Source organism: Bubalus kerabau, chromosome 17 (assembly GCF_029407905.1).
Source record: "Bubalus kerabau isolate K-KA32 ecotype Philippines breed swamp buffalo chromosome 17, PCC_UOA_SB_1v2, whole genome shotgun sequence".
In the NCBI taxonomy this organism is placed as follows: domain Eukaryota; kingdom Metazoa; phylum Chordata; class Mammalia; order Artiodactyla; family Bovidae; genus Bubalus; species Bubalus kerabau.
The window spans coordinates 59404614-59423590 of record NC_073640.1 but is presented as its reverse complement, the minus strand read 5'-3'; the positions used below and the strand labels follow the sequence as shown (position 1 = coordinate 59423590).

The 18977-nt window shown below is 58.6% G+C and overlaps 2 protein-coding genes across 4 annotated transcripts in view; both read right to left on the bottom strand.

Moving 5' to 3' along the window:
• Positions 1 to 12232, bottom strand: part of PRR12 (proline rich 12) — a 29965-nt gene extending 17733 nt beyond the window's left edge. The window contains exons 1-6 of the mRNA XM_055552068.1: positions 11766 to 12232; positions 10139 to 10251; positions 9010 to 9171; positions 5602 to 8921; positions 4445 to 5111; positions 2101 to 2528 (exon numbers count right to left, since the gene is read on the bottom strand). Coding sequence (XP_055408043.1) covers positions 2101 to 2528; positions 4445 to 5111; positions 5602 to 8921; positions 9010 to 9171; positions 10139 to 10251; positions 11766 to 11851 — 4776 coding nt within the window. The 5' untranslated portion in view covers positions 11852 to 12232. The remainder of the gene's footprint in view (positions 1 to 2100; positions 2529 to 4444; positions 5112 to 5601; positions 8922 to 9009; positions 9172 to 10138; positions 10252 to 11765) is intronic.
• A 226-nt stretch (positions 12233 to 12458) lies between these two features.
• On the bottom strand, positions 12459 to 18906 carry PRRG2 (proline rich and Gla domain 2). Of its 3 annotated transcripts, XM_055552094.1 has the most exons (8): positions 18766 to 18906; positions 18133 to 18195; positions 17167 to 17263; positions 16363 to 16538; positions 16157 to 16196; positions 14528 to 14663; positions 13569 to 13706; positions 12459 to 13171 (listed from the first exon to the last, which is right to left on the bottom strand). In XM_055552094.1, exons 3-8 carry the CDS (start codon positions 17249 to 17251, stop codon positions 13153 to 13155), a joined length of 594 nt encoding a protein of 197 aa, XP_055408069.1. In that variant the 5' UTR covers positions 17252 to 17263; positions 18133 to 18195; positions 18766 to 18906; the 3' UTR covers positions 12459 to 13152. The 3 variants fall into 3 exon arrangements, with proteins under 3 accessions (XP_055408069.1, XP_055408070.1, XP_055408068.1); XM_055552095.1 differs by lacking the exon at positions 18766 to 18906 and having other exon boundaries at positions 17167 to 17337; positions 18133 to 18253; XM_055552093.1 differs by lacking the exon at positions 18766 to 18906 and having other exon boundaries at positions 12460 to 13171; positions 18133 to 18271.
• Between the last annotated feature and the right edge of the window lie 71 nt (positions 18907 to 18977).

Below are 18977 nucleotides of genomic sequence, written 5' to 3'. Positions count from 1 at the left end.
GCACGACCGTGAGGGAGGTGGGAGGACCGGGCGGGGAGGGATACTGAGACACAAGGCATCGGGAATGGTGCCGTCGCTGGCGGAGGGGTGGGGATGTGAGAGTTCACGCTAGCATTCACTCTGCTTTACAACTTACCTATCTCTCGTGAATGTTCGTTTGTATGTTATCGAATACCATGATATGAAGATGATAAAACAATGGGTAAGAAGACACAGCCTGGGATTGGCGGGCTGGGGCGGAGGAGGTAGAATGGTGGAACCTTCCTGGTGGTCCAGTGGTTAGGACTCTACATGTCCAATACAGGGAACATGGGTTTGATGCTTGGTTGGGGAACTAAGATTCCACATGCTGCGATGTGGGGCCAAAAAAAAAAAAGAAAGGAGCAGAAAAAGAATGCCAGGGTGGAGAGGAAGCAGGACCAACAAAAAGGTGATAAGGTAAAAGCTGAGTGATGGATACACACAGCCCCCTTTCTCTATTTGCTCTGCTGCTGCTGCTAAGTTGCTTCAGTCGTGTCCGACTCTGTGCGACCCTGTAGACGGCAGCCCACCAGGCTCCCCCGTCCCTGGGATTCTCCACACAAGAACACTGGAGTGGGTTGTCATTTCCTTCTCCAATGCATGAAAGTGAAAAGGGAAAGTAAAGTCGCTCAGTCGTGTCCAACTCTTAGCGACCCCATGGACTGCAGCCCACCCAGGCTCCTCTGTCCATGGGATTTTCCAGGCAAGAGTAGTAGAGTGGGGTCTATTTGCTCTACTCTTTCCATAATAAAATAAATTGAAAACAACACAGGAAAAGCACATTAAGCTCATCTCCCAAAACACACTCTTAGTAACAAAGTATAATAATAGTGTCTATGTTTATAATGAATGCATTCCACAACCTCTCTATCTGTAACTGACAAGAAACAACACCCAAGGTGAAATTAAAGTTAAGATACATGGTTCCTGCCCCCTAGTGAATATCCAGTCAGTGACAGTAACTAACATAAAGAATGGCTTTACTTAGACTTTGGTATCTTGACCAGGGTGATCATGGCTTGCTGACCTGAGAACTCCTCCTAGCCCCCATGCCCTGTGAGAAGCACCACAGAGGCATCTGAATTCACCTACCCTTATCAAGCACTGACATTAACCCTCTGATCCAATTACCTTATTCAATGAACAAATGACCACAGAAGAGGTCAGTACGCTTTTTCTGTAACAAAGTAGACAAGAAGTATTTTGGGATTTGTGGGTCAGCTCAGCTCTGCTGCAAATACCCAACTCTGTTATTGGATGGGAAAAGCGGCCTATGTATATGATATGTAAATAAACGGGCGGGGCCATGTGCCAATAAAACTTAATTTCCAAAACCAGGTGGGGGTGGGGTGTGTGTGTGTCTGTCTGTCTGTCATAGTGCACCCATCCCTGTATAAAGTAACTGGAAGTAGTAAACGGGCTGGTGTATATAGAGTATTTAACAGACTTCCCTGGTGTTCCAGTGGTTAAGACTGCTTCCACTGCAAAGGGCACAGGTTCTATCCCTGGTCACAGAACTAAGATCCTACATGCCCTATGGTGAGGCAAAAAAAATTAAAAAGGGTTTAAGATGTGGCCTGACACACAGGTATTCCCAAACCATCAGCTGTGACTGTATAGGTGTGTGTTTTTAAAGGTACGGGTCACATCAATACCTCACTTTTCCATCTATAGGTCACATCAATACCTCACTTTTCCATCTATAAGTGGCAAGTAGCCTTTACAGCACCTATCGGCTTGTGTTAAAAGCTCCTGCTTCAGCTTTGTCCCTTAGTATGACCCTAACACTCACAGTAAGAGTATCTGGAATAACTGCCAACAATCATTTCACTGTATTTACCGGTGACATAGGCATATACACCCGAGTAACGGCTCAGAGGCCGGGATCCTCCACAGTGACCAGCAGGTCCCATCCACCTGCCCTGCCACGGGTCTTAGGAGGTGCAGCGAGGAGGCCCCGCCACCGCGGTACGTGCAGCCCCCAGCACCGGGCCTGTCATCCAACAAGGGCTCCACGAACGCTCCAGCAGCCGAGGCAGCAGGCTCGCTGGTCCCCAGCGGTCGGGGGCGGGGGCTCACCTTGAGGGAAGGGATGTCCTCAGCACGGATGACGAACTCGTCGCGCTCCCGGAAGATGCCCTCCCCGCCGCTCTCGCCCGCCTCCTCGTCCGTCTCCCCGCACACGGCCGCCGTCTCCTGCTTCTTGGCCAGGTGCAGGGGCCGGGCGTCGGGTGGCTCCGGGTCCTCGGGGGACGGGGCGGCGGGCTCCTCTGGGGGCGGCGGTGGGGGCGCGGCGGCTGGCGGGGGCGGCGGCGGCGGTGGGGGCACTGGGGCGGGCGGCGACGGCAGAGCCGGCGGCGGTGGCGGCGGCTGCGGCTGCGGAGGCGAGCTGGGTGCGGGGGTCACCAGCGGGGGTGGCGAGGGCAGGGCCGGCGGTGGGGGCAGCGGCTGCGGTGTTGGGGCGGGAGGCGGCGAGGGTGGGGGCTTCTCCTCCAGCAGCGGGGGCTCTGGGGGCGAGAGGGGCATCAGGGCTGGAGCTCCCCCCTCAACCCCCCCACCAAACATGTTACCTGCTGACGGTGAAAACTCTCTCAGCCTATTCTGGGGGGGCTCCCAACACAGTCCTCTTCCTGCCCTGTACCCCAACATCCCTCCTGATCAAACTGAGCTCTTCACCTAACAACCATCTCTGGCCCCAACCCCCCTCCATCTCTACTTTCCATTGCTCTTCTGTTGCCCTTTCTCCTCCTTCAAAGAGGGTCCTGTCTGACCCACTCACTGTCCTCTCCCTGACCTTCAACACCCACACCGTCCCGGACACCTACAAGAAGTCCACGTTCCTTTAACTCCTCTTTCCAACGTCCTAATGGGCTTCCGTGGTGGCTCAGATGGTAAATAATCCATCTGCAACGCGGGAGACCTGGGTTCGATCCTGGGTTGGGAAGATCCCTGGAGGAGGGCATGGCAACCCACTCCAGTATTCTTGCCTGGTGAATCCCCATGGACAGAGGAGCCTGGCGGGCTACAGTCCAGGGGATCACAAAGAGTCAGACGTGACTGATCGACTAGGCACTCAGGCAGACATGCCACTCTGGTCCTCATCTTTCCCTGGTCTTCGCAGACCCCCAGTGTCATAGGGCAGTTCTGCAACCCAACTGCATTGCTCAGTGTCCCCCCACCACAATGGCCAGGAGGCCTCTTTGCTCCCATCAAACCCCCCTCCTGGCTCCCTAGCCTGGTCCCTACAAATCTTCTGGCCCTGCCCTGCCCCCAAGTCTCCGAATACCATTCGCCATCCCAGCACCTCTGCTCTTGTCCGTGAATGTCCCTCCCTGTGCCAACAGCCCCTTGGCTCCTTCCTTATTGCCACTCAGCTCCCCAACAGTCCTTCTGTCACACCAGCATCCCTCCCTGAGACTCCAGTGGGGATTCTGAGCCCCTGAAACAGGCTCCCACAGAGTCCATTGTAGTCCAGAATTACCTTTGCTGTTTTGGGGCCCCAGTCTGGTGCTTACTTCCCATTCGTTAATGTCCCTCCTGATTCCTGGGCCATCCCCTCTGTATACCTGTTCCTTATCTGCTCAGAGATCTCATCCTCCTCTATCCAAGCTCTCCCCTTGCCTTGCCTTTCCTCAGCCTGCTCTTCGGAATTGCCAATGCCCTCTCCTTCCTGTTAAATACCCATGATATTTTAAACATCCCCACCTACCCCACGCCTTGAGATCTCCTGACTCCTCAAACTGCTTTTGATCTATCCCTGGGTCCTTAGCCATGAGCCTTCCTGACCCTTCCAAGGCCCTCTCTTTCCCTGATGCTCTCTCCCATTACAGCTGATCCAGACACTCTGCATAGAACTTGCCAGTGTTTCCCATCTCTCCCCTGATGCTTTCCTTTAGTCTCTCACTGTCTTACTCCCCATTTCCCACCTTCCAGAAGATGTCACCATTCCATAAGACTCCTCTGAGCACCCAAGCCTCATTCACTGCTCCAAACGCCCTCCCCCAAACCTCAACTCTTTCATCCCCAATGCCCCTATCAAAACCCCTGAAATTTTGTCCAACACGCCCTCTCAGGACTAAATGCCATTCAGACATGACTGTACCCCTAGCCTTTACTGATGCCCCACACCCCACGATCTGACTAGTCGTTGTTAATGCATGTTTCTTTAACCAACCCTCCCCAAGTCTCTGTCTGCTCCCCCAGACCCTCTTCTGTCCTCTGTCATACATCTCTAACCTCTAGAGGTCTTCTCACATCCCATGTCCCCTCATCAGTTTTAAAAGCTCTCTCCGACCCTGTCACCCACCTGTCCCCATCACTTATAACCTATGCTGACCCGTGTGTAACCTACACCATCAGACCTGTGCCCTGAATCTTGGGGAATCCCTGGCCTGCCCCCACAGACCTCCTTCCCAGCTCTCACCAGGTGTGCCGCTGCTGCTGGTGCTGGGGAGCCCCGGGAGCGGGGGTGGCCCGGGGACTGCAGCCTCTGCAGCCAAGGGGGGCCCATCTGGAGTGGAGGTGTCCTTAGGCCCGGCCAGCGGCGGGTCATCGAGAGCAGAGATGGCTGAGGAGATGCTCTCCTGGAGGTCCCGGTTCTTGGCAACAGAGTCTTCCTCGTCGGAGGAGAAGGAGGGCAGGGTCTCCAGGTTCCGCTTCAGCTCCTCGTCCAGCCGCTTACAGGGCGAAGGGCAGCCAAGCCCCAGCCCCTCGCTCTCAGCGGCCTCCAGCGCCCCCCCAAGCCCAAAGGCGCTGGCGGGTGGGGGGTGTGGCACAGTGGGGGCGGTGGGGGGCTGGGGAGGCAGGCCCCGGGCCGGTACGGTGGGCGGCACACTCTTGGGGGGGCTGAGCGGGGGTGTCAGGCCGGCCTGGTAGAGTGGTGGATGGCGCTTGCCTGACTTGAGAAAGTCCAGGAATGAAGCCATGAAGCCGGACTTCATCTCGGGCTGCTTCTCCTCCACCTCCTTGATCTTGGCCTCGATTTTCTCCCGAGTGAGGCTGGAGTCCAGGCTGTTGTGGTCAGCTCCTGACACGGCATCACCCGATGAGGCTCCCAGACCCTCGCCGGCCTTGGGCACAGACAGCTTGATCTAGATGTGGGGGCAGTGGGCAGTCAGGGCCCACATGTCCCGGCCCCTAAGTCCCCTCCTCCCTCCGACTCAGGAGTCTGGGGCCCCAGGCCTCTCCCTGCTTAAGACTATTAAGTTCAAATTCTCAGCAATCTCAGCCTGGAGACCTGGAACTCAAGCCCACAAACCCTTTTGCTGAGATTCCAGAATGACAGGACTGATATTCCTCCCTCATTACTCACTGACCTCCTCCCACAAGACCCAGGAACCCAGAACTCCCACGATCAATAGTCCTGTGGGACCTAAAACCTAAGAACACAAGCACTATCTCCCAGCCTCCCTCTGGACACACAAATTTCAACTCTCAGATCTCTCCAAGCATGGAACTCTGGAGTTTGAGCCCTCTGATTCATTTTCTCCTGGGAGTCAGTTCATACCACATTCCCCATCCTGCCCAAGAACCTCAAATGTGGCCCCAACCCCCTGGCATCAGGGTCCCACCACCCCTCACCTTCAGTGGTTTCAGGGGCTCCAGCCAAGTGCCCCCTGCCTCCTCAGCCTTCCTGCCCCGGCCCCGGCCCCGGCCCCGAGGTTTCTTGGCCCCATCAGCAGGTGTGGAGGCTGAGGCTGGCCCGGCGGTGGTGGGGACCTCCAGTGGGCGAATCCGGGGTCTCCCACGTGGCCGGGGCGGCCCATCACGCTTGGCCTTGGTGGGTTTGCGACCTCTGCGCCGGGGGCCGTCGGGGCCTGGATTGGGTGGACAGAAGTCAATGTCACCCAGCGGGGAGAGAGCCGGGCGGGAGCGGCAGCTGGACACCAGGTCGGGCAGGCGCCTCGGGTTGAGGCGGATGTCAGCGGGCACGTCGGCTTTGTCCTCGTCGGCCTCAAACTCGTACTCCTGGGCATACAGTTTCTTGGGTGTCTGGAAGGGCGGGTCGCGGCGCCGCAGCAGGTGGAAAGAGGACGTCTTGAGCAGCTTCTTTGGCTTGGTAGAGCAGAAGATGGGCGAGGTCAGGCCTCCCTTGGGCTCCGAGGCAGGGGGCGGCGGCGGCGGAGGGGGAGGCGGAGGCGGGGGCGCCGCCTGGTGCGGCCCACTCTGGATCAGACCCAGAGGCTCAGCGTTGACTGTGGAGGGCAGCTCGGGTGGCTTGTTGGGGTCTAGGCCCAGGCCTGGAGTCTCGGGGCCAGCTCCAGATGCCCGGCCAGGGCAGTAGGGCCCGTAGGGATCATAGGCAGGGGGGCCGGGGGGCGGCCCGGTCCCCGCCTTGGGATCACCCTCGTCCTCGGGTGGCCCAGCTTTGCCATAGTCATCCGCCGGCCCTCCGCCGAACATCTCCTCCATGGTGGGGAAGAAACTGCGCTCCTCGTCTTGGAGCAAGGAGTCAGGGAAGCAGATGGAAGTGAGTGGCACGAAGCGGGGGGCCTTGGTGCCTTGCGGGCTGGGGCTGCGGTAGGCACCAGAGGGATCCTTGCCCTCGGTGTTGGGTGGGCCCACGCCAGTGTCACCGGGTCCAGCAGGCAGCGGCTCCAGGGCCCCCAGCAATTCTTGCATGGCGCCGGGCGGCTCCAGGCTCTCCTCCGGCCGCAGGCGGGGGCTGGGGGCACCAGGCTCCAGGCCATGGCTGCGGAGGTGGGCCTCAAGCTGGAGGGGCATGGGCGGTGGGGGTGGGGGAGGAGGCGGGGGCGGCTGGGGTGCCCCATCTCGGGTGGCCGGCTCAAGGAGGTGGACGCCGACTTTGGGAGCACTGGAGGAGGGGCTAGGAGTGTGGCTGAGGACTGAGGGGAGCAGCTGGGGAGGAGGGGGCGGCAGCACCAGAGGGAGGTCGGGGCCCCCTGCCTCTAGGAGGAGGCCATGGGGGGTAGGCTGGGCCGACTGGGCCGTGGGTTGCGGGGGCGGAGGGCTCTTTTGGAGGAAGGCCCCCAGCTCCTTGGCACCTGCCCCATAGTGGACAACTGAGGTGGCCAGCCCCTCGGGGGTCTCGCCACCCCGTTCCGGCCCTTTCTTCTTCTCCTTCAGCCGCCCCAGGCCCAGCTCCAGGGCTGCGGTGGCACCCTCGTCAAGGCTGGCGCTGGTCCGGATGACACTCTGCAGATGGTACCGCTGGGGGTCTTCCTTGGCCAGCTCGTAGGGTGTGCCTGGGGGACCCCCAGCCCCACCACTGCCCCCAAGTCCCTTGGAGGCATCCGCTGCCCCATCTTCGCCCACCAGGCCATCTGCCCCTGAGGTCCGCGGAGGGCTGGGCGCCTGGAGGAGGTGCTGAATGAGGAATTCTTCATCCTCCGTGCGCTCAGCAGGAGGCCCACCAGGGCCCGCCAGCAGCTCGGAGCCGTCCCCCTTGCCCTTGTAGCCACCTGCTCCAGCTGCATAGCTGCTAGCCCCTGGGGGTGCCAGGAACGGGGCTGAGGCCAGGACGGAGCTCAGGTATTTGCCAGGGGCTCCTGGAGAGCCGACTCCGGGTGGGCGGCCGGGGGCAGGTGGCGACTGTAGTGGGCGGATGATGTGAGAAGGGCTGGCCTCTCCGCCGCCCCCCAGGGAGCTGGGCCCCCAACCGCCTCCATGGCCCGAGAGTGCTGGGGAATGGCCAGTACTGTAGCTGAGCGAGGGGCTGGCCGTGGGCAGACCCTGGGAGTGGGCAGCTGGCCCCGGATATGGCTCACCCTGCACCCCATACAGCTGCCCCTGCAGCTGGTCTGGGGAATAGCTCTGACACGTGGCTAGGCCAGGAGGCGGGGGACCACTCGGGGGCTGCTGGGGCCCCCCTGAGTAGCTAGGGCCTTTGCTCAAGTCCTGTGCTTGACCCCCTCCGAACCCCTGCCCATAGGCCTGGGGTCCTAGAAGCCCTTGGGGCTGACCGGGGGAATAGGCCTGGCCTCCGGCCCCTCCAGCCCCGGAGGCCTTCCCAGTGGCATAGGCCGCTGCTGGCCCACCTAGGCTCTGGCATTTGGGCGTGGCGGTCGAACGGGCTGGTGGGGGCCTACTGGCACCGCCCGCAGCTGCCCCATAACCACCTTTGCCCGTCTTATAACCAGGCGACTGAATGATGGGGCGGTAACCTCCACCGCCACCCCCTGCCCCACCTCCTCCGGCTGCCTCAGGGCCCGCAGCCCTGCCCGATGCCCCGGCCGTGGCTCCACTGGGCCCAGCTTTGCTAGGCTCACCAGCGCCAGGCGAGGGTTCCCCACCGCCCAGCGGGCTGCAGGCCAAGTTGGCCCGATGGCCCATGGAGGTGTAGCTGCCTCCGCAGCTCAGGTAGTGCTGGAGAGCATGGGCTGGGGGTGGGGGTGGGGGAGGCTGGGCACTGGCGGGCCGCTGGTAGTGCTTGATGACCGTGTCCTGGCGGGGCAGGGCCCGCTCGGGGGGCGGCGGGCCGGGGGCAGCACCCGAAAAGTTGTAGAGCTGTGGAGAGGACTGTTCGGCGGCGGCGGCGGCAGCAGCGGAAGAGGAAGCCAGCAGGTTGAACTGAGTCGGGAGGTGGCGGGGAGGTGGGGGTGGATCTGGGGGACCAGGGCGGTAAGGTGGGGTTTGGGCTGGGCCAAGACCAGCGGGCCCCAGGACACCACCCCCCGCCAGGCGCTCAAAACCTAGCGAGGAGGGCACCGTGGGTGCCTGCGAGGGCTTCAGGTGCAGCACGTCATGAGGGGACAGGAGCCCATTAGCTGGGGGACTAAATGGGGGATCCTGGAGGCTGAGGGAAGAGGGAACTGGGAAGGGGCGGCTGCCAAAGGAAGCCGGGTGCTGATAAGCCGACAGGGCGGAGGAGGATGGAAACGTGCTGGAACCGGGCAGGGCGCCTGAGATGAAGAGCTCCGTGGGGCCTGGCGTGTGCATGGCTAGGGATGAATGAGGAAGGAGACCACAGGTGAGGGTTGACCACAAGCCAGCCCCACCCTGGCCCTCCTGGGCTGGCAGCGGGCTTACCTGTTTGCCAGGAAGGACTGCGGAACTGGGAGAGGAGAGAGGAGGCAGAAGGGCCAGGCTGGGGGCCCCGGGACTCCAGGGCTGAGATGAGGTTCATGACGGAGGCGTCCGGCCCTGCTGAGCCTGCGTGATGGAGGCCAGTGTCGAAGAGTCCAGAGAGGCCTGGCAAGGGTGGGGGTGGGGGTTGAGTCAGCTAGGTGGGGGATAGGGCAAGGTCGAAAGGGGAGAAGAGCAAGCCAAAGGCAAGTTGGGTCAGGAAAGGGGGTTGGATGGAAGGTGCAGATTCAAAGAGGAGAAAGTAGGCAGAAACAAGGAGACAGTAAGCAAGATGGAGTAGGATGCAATCCTAAGGGCAGGGAGCCCAGGAGGGGAAAGGTAGACAAAGGAGTAGAAAAATCCAGAAGTGAAAAAAAGTGGGAGAAACAGAGAGTTCCTACGGTCCAAGGGAGGCCAAAGGAGTTAGGCAATTCTAACAAGAAAGGGGAAGAGATGGGGTGATACTGGAACCACTGGGAAGAACCAGAGAACAAGTCGAAAGGGGTTGAGTCCTAGTGAGAAGGTACGGATTTTTTTAAAAAGGTGGGGGGGGGGGAGGACAAAGGGAAGGAGCCAACCAAGAGGGTCTTAGGGTCAAACTGGACAACAGTCTGGTTGCTGATCCATTTAGGAAAGGAAGCGGCAGGATCAAAGGAGAACCAACTCGAGGTACTAGAGGCCCGGTCACAGAAGAATCAGGTAGTGGGCAAATCTAAGGGAGGAGGCGGAGGTCCAAGAATCGGAGCCAATCAGGAAGAAAGGGAATCAGGAAGAAAGAATTCAGAGAACCAAGAGGATGGACAAATCCAGAGGGAAGGGACCGGGGTGGGCTGGAGAGGCGGAAAAGCCTGGAAGAGAAGGTGGGATTTGGGGGCTGAGAGGACCGGACCAATTGGAGCTAAAGAGGCGGGACCAGAAACAGGGGCGGACGAATCCGGCGAGAAATTGACCAGTCTCAGAACAACCAATCAGGGAAGAAGTGGCAAGGGGCGAGCCAGGACGGAGGGCACAGCCAATTAGGAAGGGTGGAACTTTCAGCAGCCAATCAGCCGCTTCGGAGGGAGGGCCAGGCGGGGCGGGACAGGGGCCGTACCTGCCGGGTGGTGGTTGGTGGCATAGCTTTGCAGTGGGTGGGGGGCCGCGTAGGCCTGGCGGTGTAAGATGTCCGTCTCGGGGTGTGAGGTCCTGGAGCTGCCATAGACCAAGCTAGGCGGGGGTGGGGGGAAAGGGAGATGTTAGGGTTTCCTCCGAAGCTGCCCTCGGAGTGAGGAACTCAGCAAATCCCCCAGGGAGTTCGGGAGACTCTTCCTGCTGACTGGGGGTTATCCTCAGGAACCTTGGGCCATAAAGGAAAGACAAGGGAATCGGGGTCCCCAACTTAAAAGAGCCATGGTCCCCACTCGAGCCCCAGTAAATAGATCCCAGAGAGCCTCACAGACATGCACAGCAAGGAGACAGACAGGCTGAAGAGTCAGAGAAAAGTGTCTTAAGTTGAAAACAGGGAGTTTGCTCCCAGGGCCCCCACCCTGTAGGTGACACAAAGCCCTGGGGCCAACCCCCGAGGGACGCCCCCTCTTCTTCAGACACGTGGGAACAGAGGCCCTGAACCTCACGAGATGGTGCAAACCGAGCCAGGGTCAGCAGCAGATTGTTCCCCAACAGCAGGGATGGGGAGGTGGGGTGAGGATAGGACTCCGGGAAAGTACCAGGTACAAGTGTGAACATGAACGTCGTCCATCCCCCGGATTGAGGTTCAGATGCATGGGCCTGTGCAAGGCCAGGTTATGTGTGCAAACCAGTATTCAACTCACTCGTGGGGCAAGATACAGAGCGAGGAGTCCCACATGGAAAATACTAACTCACGTGGGGTCCTGCCCTGCCAGGCTGGGAAACCCAGGTGTGTGGGGGGAAGGGGGCAAGGGGCAGGTGAAGAGTGAGGGCGTGACACAAACAGCAGAAAAGGGGCAGATTCGCAGGTGAACTGGTTGCCAGCTATGTACGCCTGGGCCCACGCTCACACACACAACCACACACTGGAAAAACAGCCTCGTCTTCCTATGCAGCGGCCCCCATCCATGGCCCGGACTCAAGAGGTCAAACACTCCACTCCTCGCCATCAACTAGGATTCTCTGTCTTTGCGGGTGGGGGAGCTTAAGGGGGCGTGTCTCTGATGCCAGGACCCCCCCCCTTACACACACAGAACCCCAGCTTAGGAAGGGGGCGGGGCCCCGTGCCCACTCTGCTCGCGGAATTTCTGGGGGGGGGCCCCGCGTAGCGCGGCCTCGCGCAGTCCCGGAACAATAGGACCTGGGGGGGGGGGGCGCGCCCCCCAGGTCTGCGTTCTAATTCTCTTTTCCTTCCCACCTTTGCAAGAGCAGAGCCTGGGGCGCGAGGGGGAGGGGTCAGCAAGCTAGGACTCCAAGGATGGGGGGAAATCCAGGCCTTGCTTCGCCAGTCCCTCCCACCTTCCCAAGGCCTCTCGGTCTGAAATTGTTTTGCACCCCCATTTCCCCGCTGCATCTTTCTCTTTGCATGCCGGAGCTGGCTTTGGCGGAGTTTGCAATTTGCAAACTGGGGCGGCGGCGTTGTTGCAAACCGAGGAAGGCCGCTCCCTTGCAAGCCGGAGGGGAGTTTGCGATGCACGCGTAGCCGGGCGGGCCCGGCCGGGCTGGGCCCCCACCCCTTGGCCCCTTCCTCCAGGCCACCCCCGGCTCCTTACCTAGCTTTCGCTGACCTCTCGTAACTCCATCCCGCCCCGGCGCCGAGCGGGTCCCCGAAGCCGGCGCTGGGGTAGTTCCTGTCCATGAATTGGCCGCGGTGGAAATTGGGGGAGGGGGAGGGAGGGGGGAGGGAGGGGGCGCGCGCGCGCTCTCCTCCGCCGCCTCTCCCTCCGCTGTTGCTTTTTTTTCCCTTCTCTCTCTCTCTCTCTCTCTCTCTCTCTTTTTCTTTGCAGCCGCCGAAGGCCCGGGAAGGCCCCGGGCGGGGGAGGGAGGGGACAGGGGCGGAGGGGCGGGCAAGGGAGGGGGTGCAGCCGCCGAGCCAAGGAGGGGGGAAGGGGGGTTCCCCCTGGAGGGAAAGAGGGGGGAGGAGGGACCCCGCTGTCTCCGCCTTTGCCCCGGCCCTTGCAAGAGAGAAGGGGGGGCGCGCGCTCAGGAGGGGGCGTCCCGGGCGGCCCCGGGGTGGGTGCGGGCTCTGGGTGCTCGCTCTCGCCGCCGCCGCCGCCGCCTCCTCCTCCTCTGCGCTCACGGTGCAGCCATCTTTGCACAAGGCGGCTGGGGGAGGGGGGAGGGGAAGGGGGGGCGGGCGGCGGGGTGTCTGGCTGCGCTCCGCTTCCTCCCACAATCCCGTGCAAATGCAAAAAAAAAAAAAAAAAAAAGAGAGAGAGAGAGAGGCAGACACAGGGCGCTAGCAGGGCCTGGGGGTGTAGGGTGCAGCGTTTGTACAGAAAGCCAGCTCCGCCGTGCGCAGACGCGCCCGGGAACGCAGTTCAGTTTATTTGATTTTTTTTTAATTTTTGCATTATTTCACTCTTGCATCTCTTTTCCAAGGTGTTTTTATTTGGGGAAAGAGCTCAACTCCAGTCCCCCAGGTGCAGCGCGATCCTGCCCCCAACCGAACTCGCTTGCAATACGCACCCCCCCCTCCCAATCTTTTCCTGGGTTGCAAAGTGCCCCTATGCGCGCACGGGGAGCGCAGGGAAACACGCGTGTGCACAGGCGAGTCTCTGCGTGTCCGTGGTCCGTGACAGTGAGGGCGATGGCCGTGTCACACCCGCTCACATGCGAGTCTGCGCACCCGGACTGCGCTCCTGGGTCCGAGTTTCCACGCACTCCTACCCTGGGGGCGGGGCTGGCGGATACCCCCAGGTCAGAAGACCGTGGGGGCCTGCGAGGGGCCGGGACGCGGGAACACGTTGCCTGGGAACTTGCGTGTATCCGTACGCAGCGGAAACACGTGTGCTAGGGTAGGCCTCGGGCCGGACGACCCCTACTCCCATCACCCCTCCAAGCTCAGCTCCGGAGTTTAAGAGCCCTGGGGGTTTCCGGAATCCGGTGCGAATCTGGGGCACGGTTCAGAGAACCCCGGCTCCGCTCCGAAGCCGCTCTTCAGCTGTGTCTCCTGAGACTGCAGGGGGAGGAAAACAGTGCGGAGTCAAAGGCCCGGCTGTTTTTGCCCCATCAACCAAGACCACTCCGACCCGCCCTGGGCGTCTCAGCCAATCCCGGACCCTCTGGGTTCAAGACCCACCCTCCTACAATATACCAGACACACACACACACACACACACACACACACACACACACACACACACACAAGATCCACCCTCCTATAATATTTTACACACACACACACACACACACACACACACACACACACACACGGCTGGGCCACGCCCCCGTTCTCCAAGCCTCTCCCTGGATAATAAGCTTAAAATTCTAAGTCCCGCCCCTAAGCCCACGCCCCTCCTCCGGCCGTGCCCTCCCTCTGTGCCCCGCCCCCAGGCCGAAGCCCAGCCCCGTACCTGGTGTAGGGGGGCGGAGGTGCGTCGTGCACCCCTGAGGCCGCCAGCGCCTGCTCGTAGGTGGGGAGGCCTGGAGGTGGGGGTGGAGGCTGGGGCGTCTGCGGGCTCAGATCGCTAAGGGGCCTAATGAGTTCGACACTGGGGACAGAAGGTGCACTGTTAGCAGGGGAAACCTACAGGAGAGCGAGCCTTGGGAAAAGGTCAGACTTAGGGAGACAGAGACTCTGAGGGTCGTAGGGGGACAAAGTAAGGGAGATAGACCAGGGAAAAAGAGGGTCACCTTCAACCGAACTCTGCACACAGAAAAGCACCACGCAATGACAGGCAGTCACAGAAATCAACAGTTGCTGAGACAGGCTTATTCACAGACACATGTGCCCCGATACAGGCAGAGTCATGGAGAAACAGACAGCCCTGCAGAGAACACACAAGAAACAGACAGACACAACAGAGAAACACTCAGGCACAAATTTCCCAGATCCACTCTTCCAACAAACTCTTCCTGGAAACCTCCAAATCCACTCCACTTGAAGACGGATGCTCGAGCACTCTCTTACACTCTGTCACTGAGAAAGACACACCTAGACAACTCACACGGACACACACACAAAGACAGCCTCATCCTGTCACCCCAGAAACTGACATCCCACAGACACCCACAGACCACAGGCTGCAGCCTCATCAGATACAGCATCCACAGGATGAAGATCACTGGTAAACCGGGTACTGCAAAGACAGCCAGGCAGCAAATATTGACGGAGTCCCTATTTGGTGCCAAGCGCTGTGGATATAATCGGATGCTGCAACCGGACACAGAATCTCACAGACTCTTCACAGGACGATCTCCTCAGATCTTTCAGCAGTGCCCACCTGCCCCCGATCTGGTCCGTCTCCTTAGGATGACCCTCCCTCCCTTGCTCACCCTGCTCTAAAGCTCTAAAGCCCCCAAAGCCCCTTACTCTTGAGGACAGGAACGCTGCCTGCGGCCCCGACGGCCATGTAGATACCAGAAGGCTCCTAGGCCGGCCAGGATGATGAGCACAACGCCTACTGTCAGCCCCACAGCCAGGCTTGCGACATCCACTCGTCCACGTCCTGCAGGGGGTGGGGGGGTGTTTGCAGTTGACATGCCTAGTTAAGGTAGGGAGTCCAGGTAGACAATTTTCTGAGCCCCCACGCTGAGTACTGCCAGATTTTAGCAAATAATAACGAGGAGACCCAGTTAAATGTGAATTTTAGATAAACAATGAGTAACTTTTTCGTATAAGTATGTCTCATGGAATATATGAGATATACTAAAAAAAAAAAATTATCCCTGTGTATTTGAGATTCAAATTTAACTGGGGGTGTAGGGCGGGGATAAAATACAATCCTGTATTTTATCTGGCAACCCTGTCCCCTCTGGAATGCAGTCCCTTTTACCAACCAGCCCACAGAGGGGCGGGGCCTCATCAGACAGGTCAGAAAAACTCATCTATCAAGGGGGACATCCCCCCTCAGTCACAGAGCAATAGGGTTTAGGACTCATGTGGACCCTTGGCTAAGGTGAAGTGCCTTTAGCAATCAAGGTTTCATATCTGAGTAAAAGGGGGGTGGGGCACAGGGAGAACCCTGGCTTCCTGAGGCCTTGCTAGGTCTTGCTGCTGAGGAAGCTTCCTTTAGGATTGGGTAGTGCGGGGACTTTCCTCAAACAGTAAACCCCAGGCTTTTAGCCCTCTTCGAAAAAAGCTGCACTCAGAAGGTGGGTCTTCCTGATTTGGACACGCTTCAGGTAGATTCAAGTAGCCACCAGGCCTTCATAGGCCTGTAGCAAATCAGTTACCTCCCCTAGCAACCAATGTGAGGATTCTAGCCCAGGCTTAGGGCCTGTTGCTAAGGATACACTCCTAGCAACCAAGCCACTAGGGGGGTGAGATGCCTGGTACCTGGAGGGGGGTCCTCCTGTGGGCAGGAGGCCTTGGGTCCTGAGCCTGGCTAGGTGTTGTTGCTAGGGAGAAGGCCTCCTTAGCAACCAGGGCAAAGCCAGGATGGAGTTGTGGGGGAGGGGGAACCAACCAGGTAGTGAGTGCTGCTGGCTTCTTTGGTCAGGCCAGGCTTGGTTGCTAAGGAGCACCCCCCCCCCTTAGCAACAAGGCTGCAGCCACCACGGGGGCCTCAGAACTCAGAGGAGGGGTTGGGGTTGGGCCTGGGCTGATCCGGCAGGTGAAGACACACAGGCTTCCACCAACTGGCCTACCCTGGCCCTGTTGCTAGGGAGCAACCCCCTTAGCAACCAAGCTGCTGAGGCTCTGAACTCCAAAGATGGGCTCAGGTAGGCCGGGGCTTCTGAGTCTGAGGCCTCAGGGCTGTAACCTCTCCTTCCAACTGTCCCCCTTCTTGGGGACAGGGACCTCCCCGCAGTGAGGTGTGGTGGGATTCTGAGGCAAGGGCTCTAGTCTCAGAGGAAGGGCTTTCTTTGACAACTCCCTCCAGGAACTCAGGGAGCGTGGAATCTGGAGGGAGCCAGTTTTGGGTGGGGGATGGTGGTTCAGCCTCCCGGGTAAAGCCTTGCCCTGGTTGTACAGGATGACAGAGCTCTCCCAACTCACCTCCTTTGCCATTGTAGATGTAGCTCTCCCAAAAGTGATCCTTGAATGGACAGGAGGAGGGAAGGCTGAAAAGCATTATCTGGAAGATTCCACACCCCCAGACCAGCCCACCCTGATCTCTGAGGCAGGAGGGCAGAGGGAGTTGAGGGGCAGGACCCCACCCCCAGGTCCTAGAGGGGACTCCTCCAGAGACCCTAGGTCCTCACCGTCAGAATATTATCCTCAAAGTACTCTCGCGCCTCTTCCCAGGAACATATCTCCTCTAGACACTCCCGTTCCAGGTTCCCTGGCGTGAACAACTCCAGGTCCCAGTAATTGGCTCTTGGAACCCGCTTACGGCTGCCCAGGAAGCTCTGTGCCTCTGGGGAGTCCAGGAAGACCTCTAGGCCCAAAAGACACACAGGGCATTAGTCGCTCAGTTGTGTCTGACTCTTTGCCACCCCACGAACTGTAGCCTGCCCTGGTTCCTCTGTCCATGAGATGCTGGAGTGGGTAGCCATTCCCTTCTCCAGGGGATCTTCTGGACCCAGGGATCAAATCCTGGTCTCCTGCATTGGAGGCAGATTCTTTACCGTCTGAGCCTCCAGGGCAACCCAAAAGACACAAGGGACAGAAAACGGAGGGCTCCTAGGACTGAGGACACGTGTGTGTGTGTGTGTGTGTGTGTTAGTCGTTCAGTTGTGTCCGACTCTTTGTGACCCCACAGACTGTAGCCCGCCAGACGCCTCTGTCCATGGGATTCTCCAGGCAAGAATACTAGAGTGGATTGCCATTTCCTTCTTCAGAAGATCTTCCTGACCCAGGGATCGAACCCTGGTCTCCTGAATTGCACGCAGATTCCTTCCTGTTTGAGCTACAGGGAAGTCCTTGGGGACATGAAGGAGCCTGAACTTAAAGAGACGGAGAGCTATGAGGTCCTGGGGAGGAAGCGACTGGAGGCAGGGTTTCTCCTGGGCCAGAGGAAGGTGGGTGTTGGTGCCTGGACTCTGGCTCTTCCCCCCAACACTCACCTCGGCCTTGCTTCCCACTGGGTGAAGTGTCCAGGCAGGCGGCCAATCCCAGGTATAGCAGCAGCACAGAGGGGCGGCCCCTCATATTTTGTGGACACTAGGAACCAGGTGTGGTTAGATGAGAAGTGCCTCAGCCACTGAAGAATGAGGCCAGGTCTCCCTGATCAGACTCTGTGGTCCGTGAATTATAATAAGAGCAGACACTTACGTGGCCTGTAATCTGGACCAGAGACTGTTCAAGGTCATTTACCTCTATCAACTCAGTTTCATTTTCATCACAGTGCTATTATTATCTCCGTTTGATACAGGAGGAGACTGAGGCACAGAGAAGTAAAAGAACTTGCCCAAGTTCACACAGTTTGCAAGATTCAGAGGCAGGATTTCAGCAAACGCAGTGTCCCTCCAGAGACCAGAGCCAGGAGCTTATCTTTTTCCCAGCTGTGCATGCAGCACCCAGCATGGGTTTGGGCACATAGCAGGCGCTCGTAAACACGTCCATTGATTGGATTCCTTTCTTCCTGATAATCTCCATGTGCCCATTGCCACATCCACACCCATCTCTCTGTGCCCATTGCCACATCCACCTACAGCGTTTGTCGCTCAGTCGTGTCTGACTTTTTTGCGACCCCATTGACTGTAGCCCATCAGGCTCTTCTGTCCATGGGACTTCCCAAGCAAGAACACTGGAGTGGGTTGCCATTCCCATCTACAGGTGATCTTCCTGACCCAGAGATTGAATCCAGGTCTCCTGCACTGTAGGCAGATACTTTACCGCCTGAGCACCAGGGAAACCTTTCCACCCACAGAGATCAAATAGTATACAAGACGTAAAACCAGAGGGGCATATCCTGGGGTCCAGCAGTTGAGGGAGGGGGCAGTGATCCTGGACTCCTGGATGTAGGGGCTCCAACAGCCAGGTCGCCAAGGTCCCCAAGCCAAGCTTTGCCTCCAGGGACATTCACTTACCTGCCTAGACTTCTGAGCACTGTCGTCTCCTTAATCAGGGCCTCCTCGGCTAACTGCGGCCAGCTGTGAAGAGGGGCAGGGGAGAGGGGAGGGGAGAGGAACCAGAGGGCGCTTTATTCATTAAAGCCGGCACAATCCTGGTTCCAGGCAAGAGGGGCGGGGTTTTTTATTACCTGCCCTGGGCGGGACTCAGGTAAGGGACAGAGTATTTAAAGGGACCTTATGAAAAAAATACATAAATAGATAAAGGGACCTTATAATTAAGGGTGTAACGTCCAGAGCCTCATAAAGAGCCTGGGTCTCCTGACACCATGGGGACACTTAGGGTGTTGGATAGGCGCCTCCTCCCCTCCCCTCCTATAATTTCCTCCCCCCACCCCACCCCAGAGAGCTCGCCAGGCTGAGCTAGGGAAATGAACATCTAGATATCTAGCTATCTAGAATCTGGAGGGAAACGTATGCCTTAGTCCCTAGAGATAGGTAGGTATGCCGCAGTAAATTCCTGCTTCCTGAGACAATTTGAAAGGCTTTGACTTTCGATTTCTCAACTGCTCCATGTACAAAGTGGGGACAGAGGAGCTGTCCCTTCTCTATTGTTTCTTCTTTTGCGGCAGAGAAGTGGATGATACATACTTTGGTAAGCGGGCTTTTCAATTTCTGGGCAAAGTGGTTAGTCCTTAAACACAGGCTTGAAGAGACGCAAAGCCTAGGAACAAGCAGGAAATTGCCCGCCCTGGGAAACGCCTAGTATTTACTAAGCACGCCCCCTATTCACGCCAGTTTCACCGGCCGGAACCCTCGAGTTGCCACTCACGTTTCCGGAGGGAGGAAAAAAAAGAAGGGAG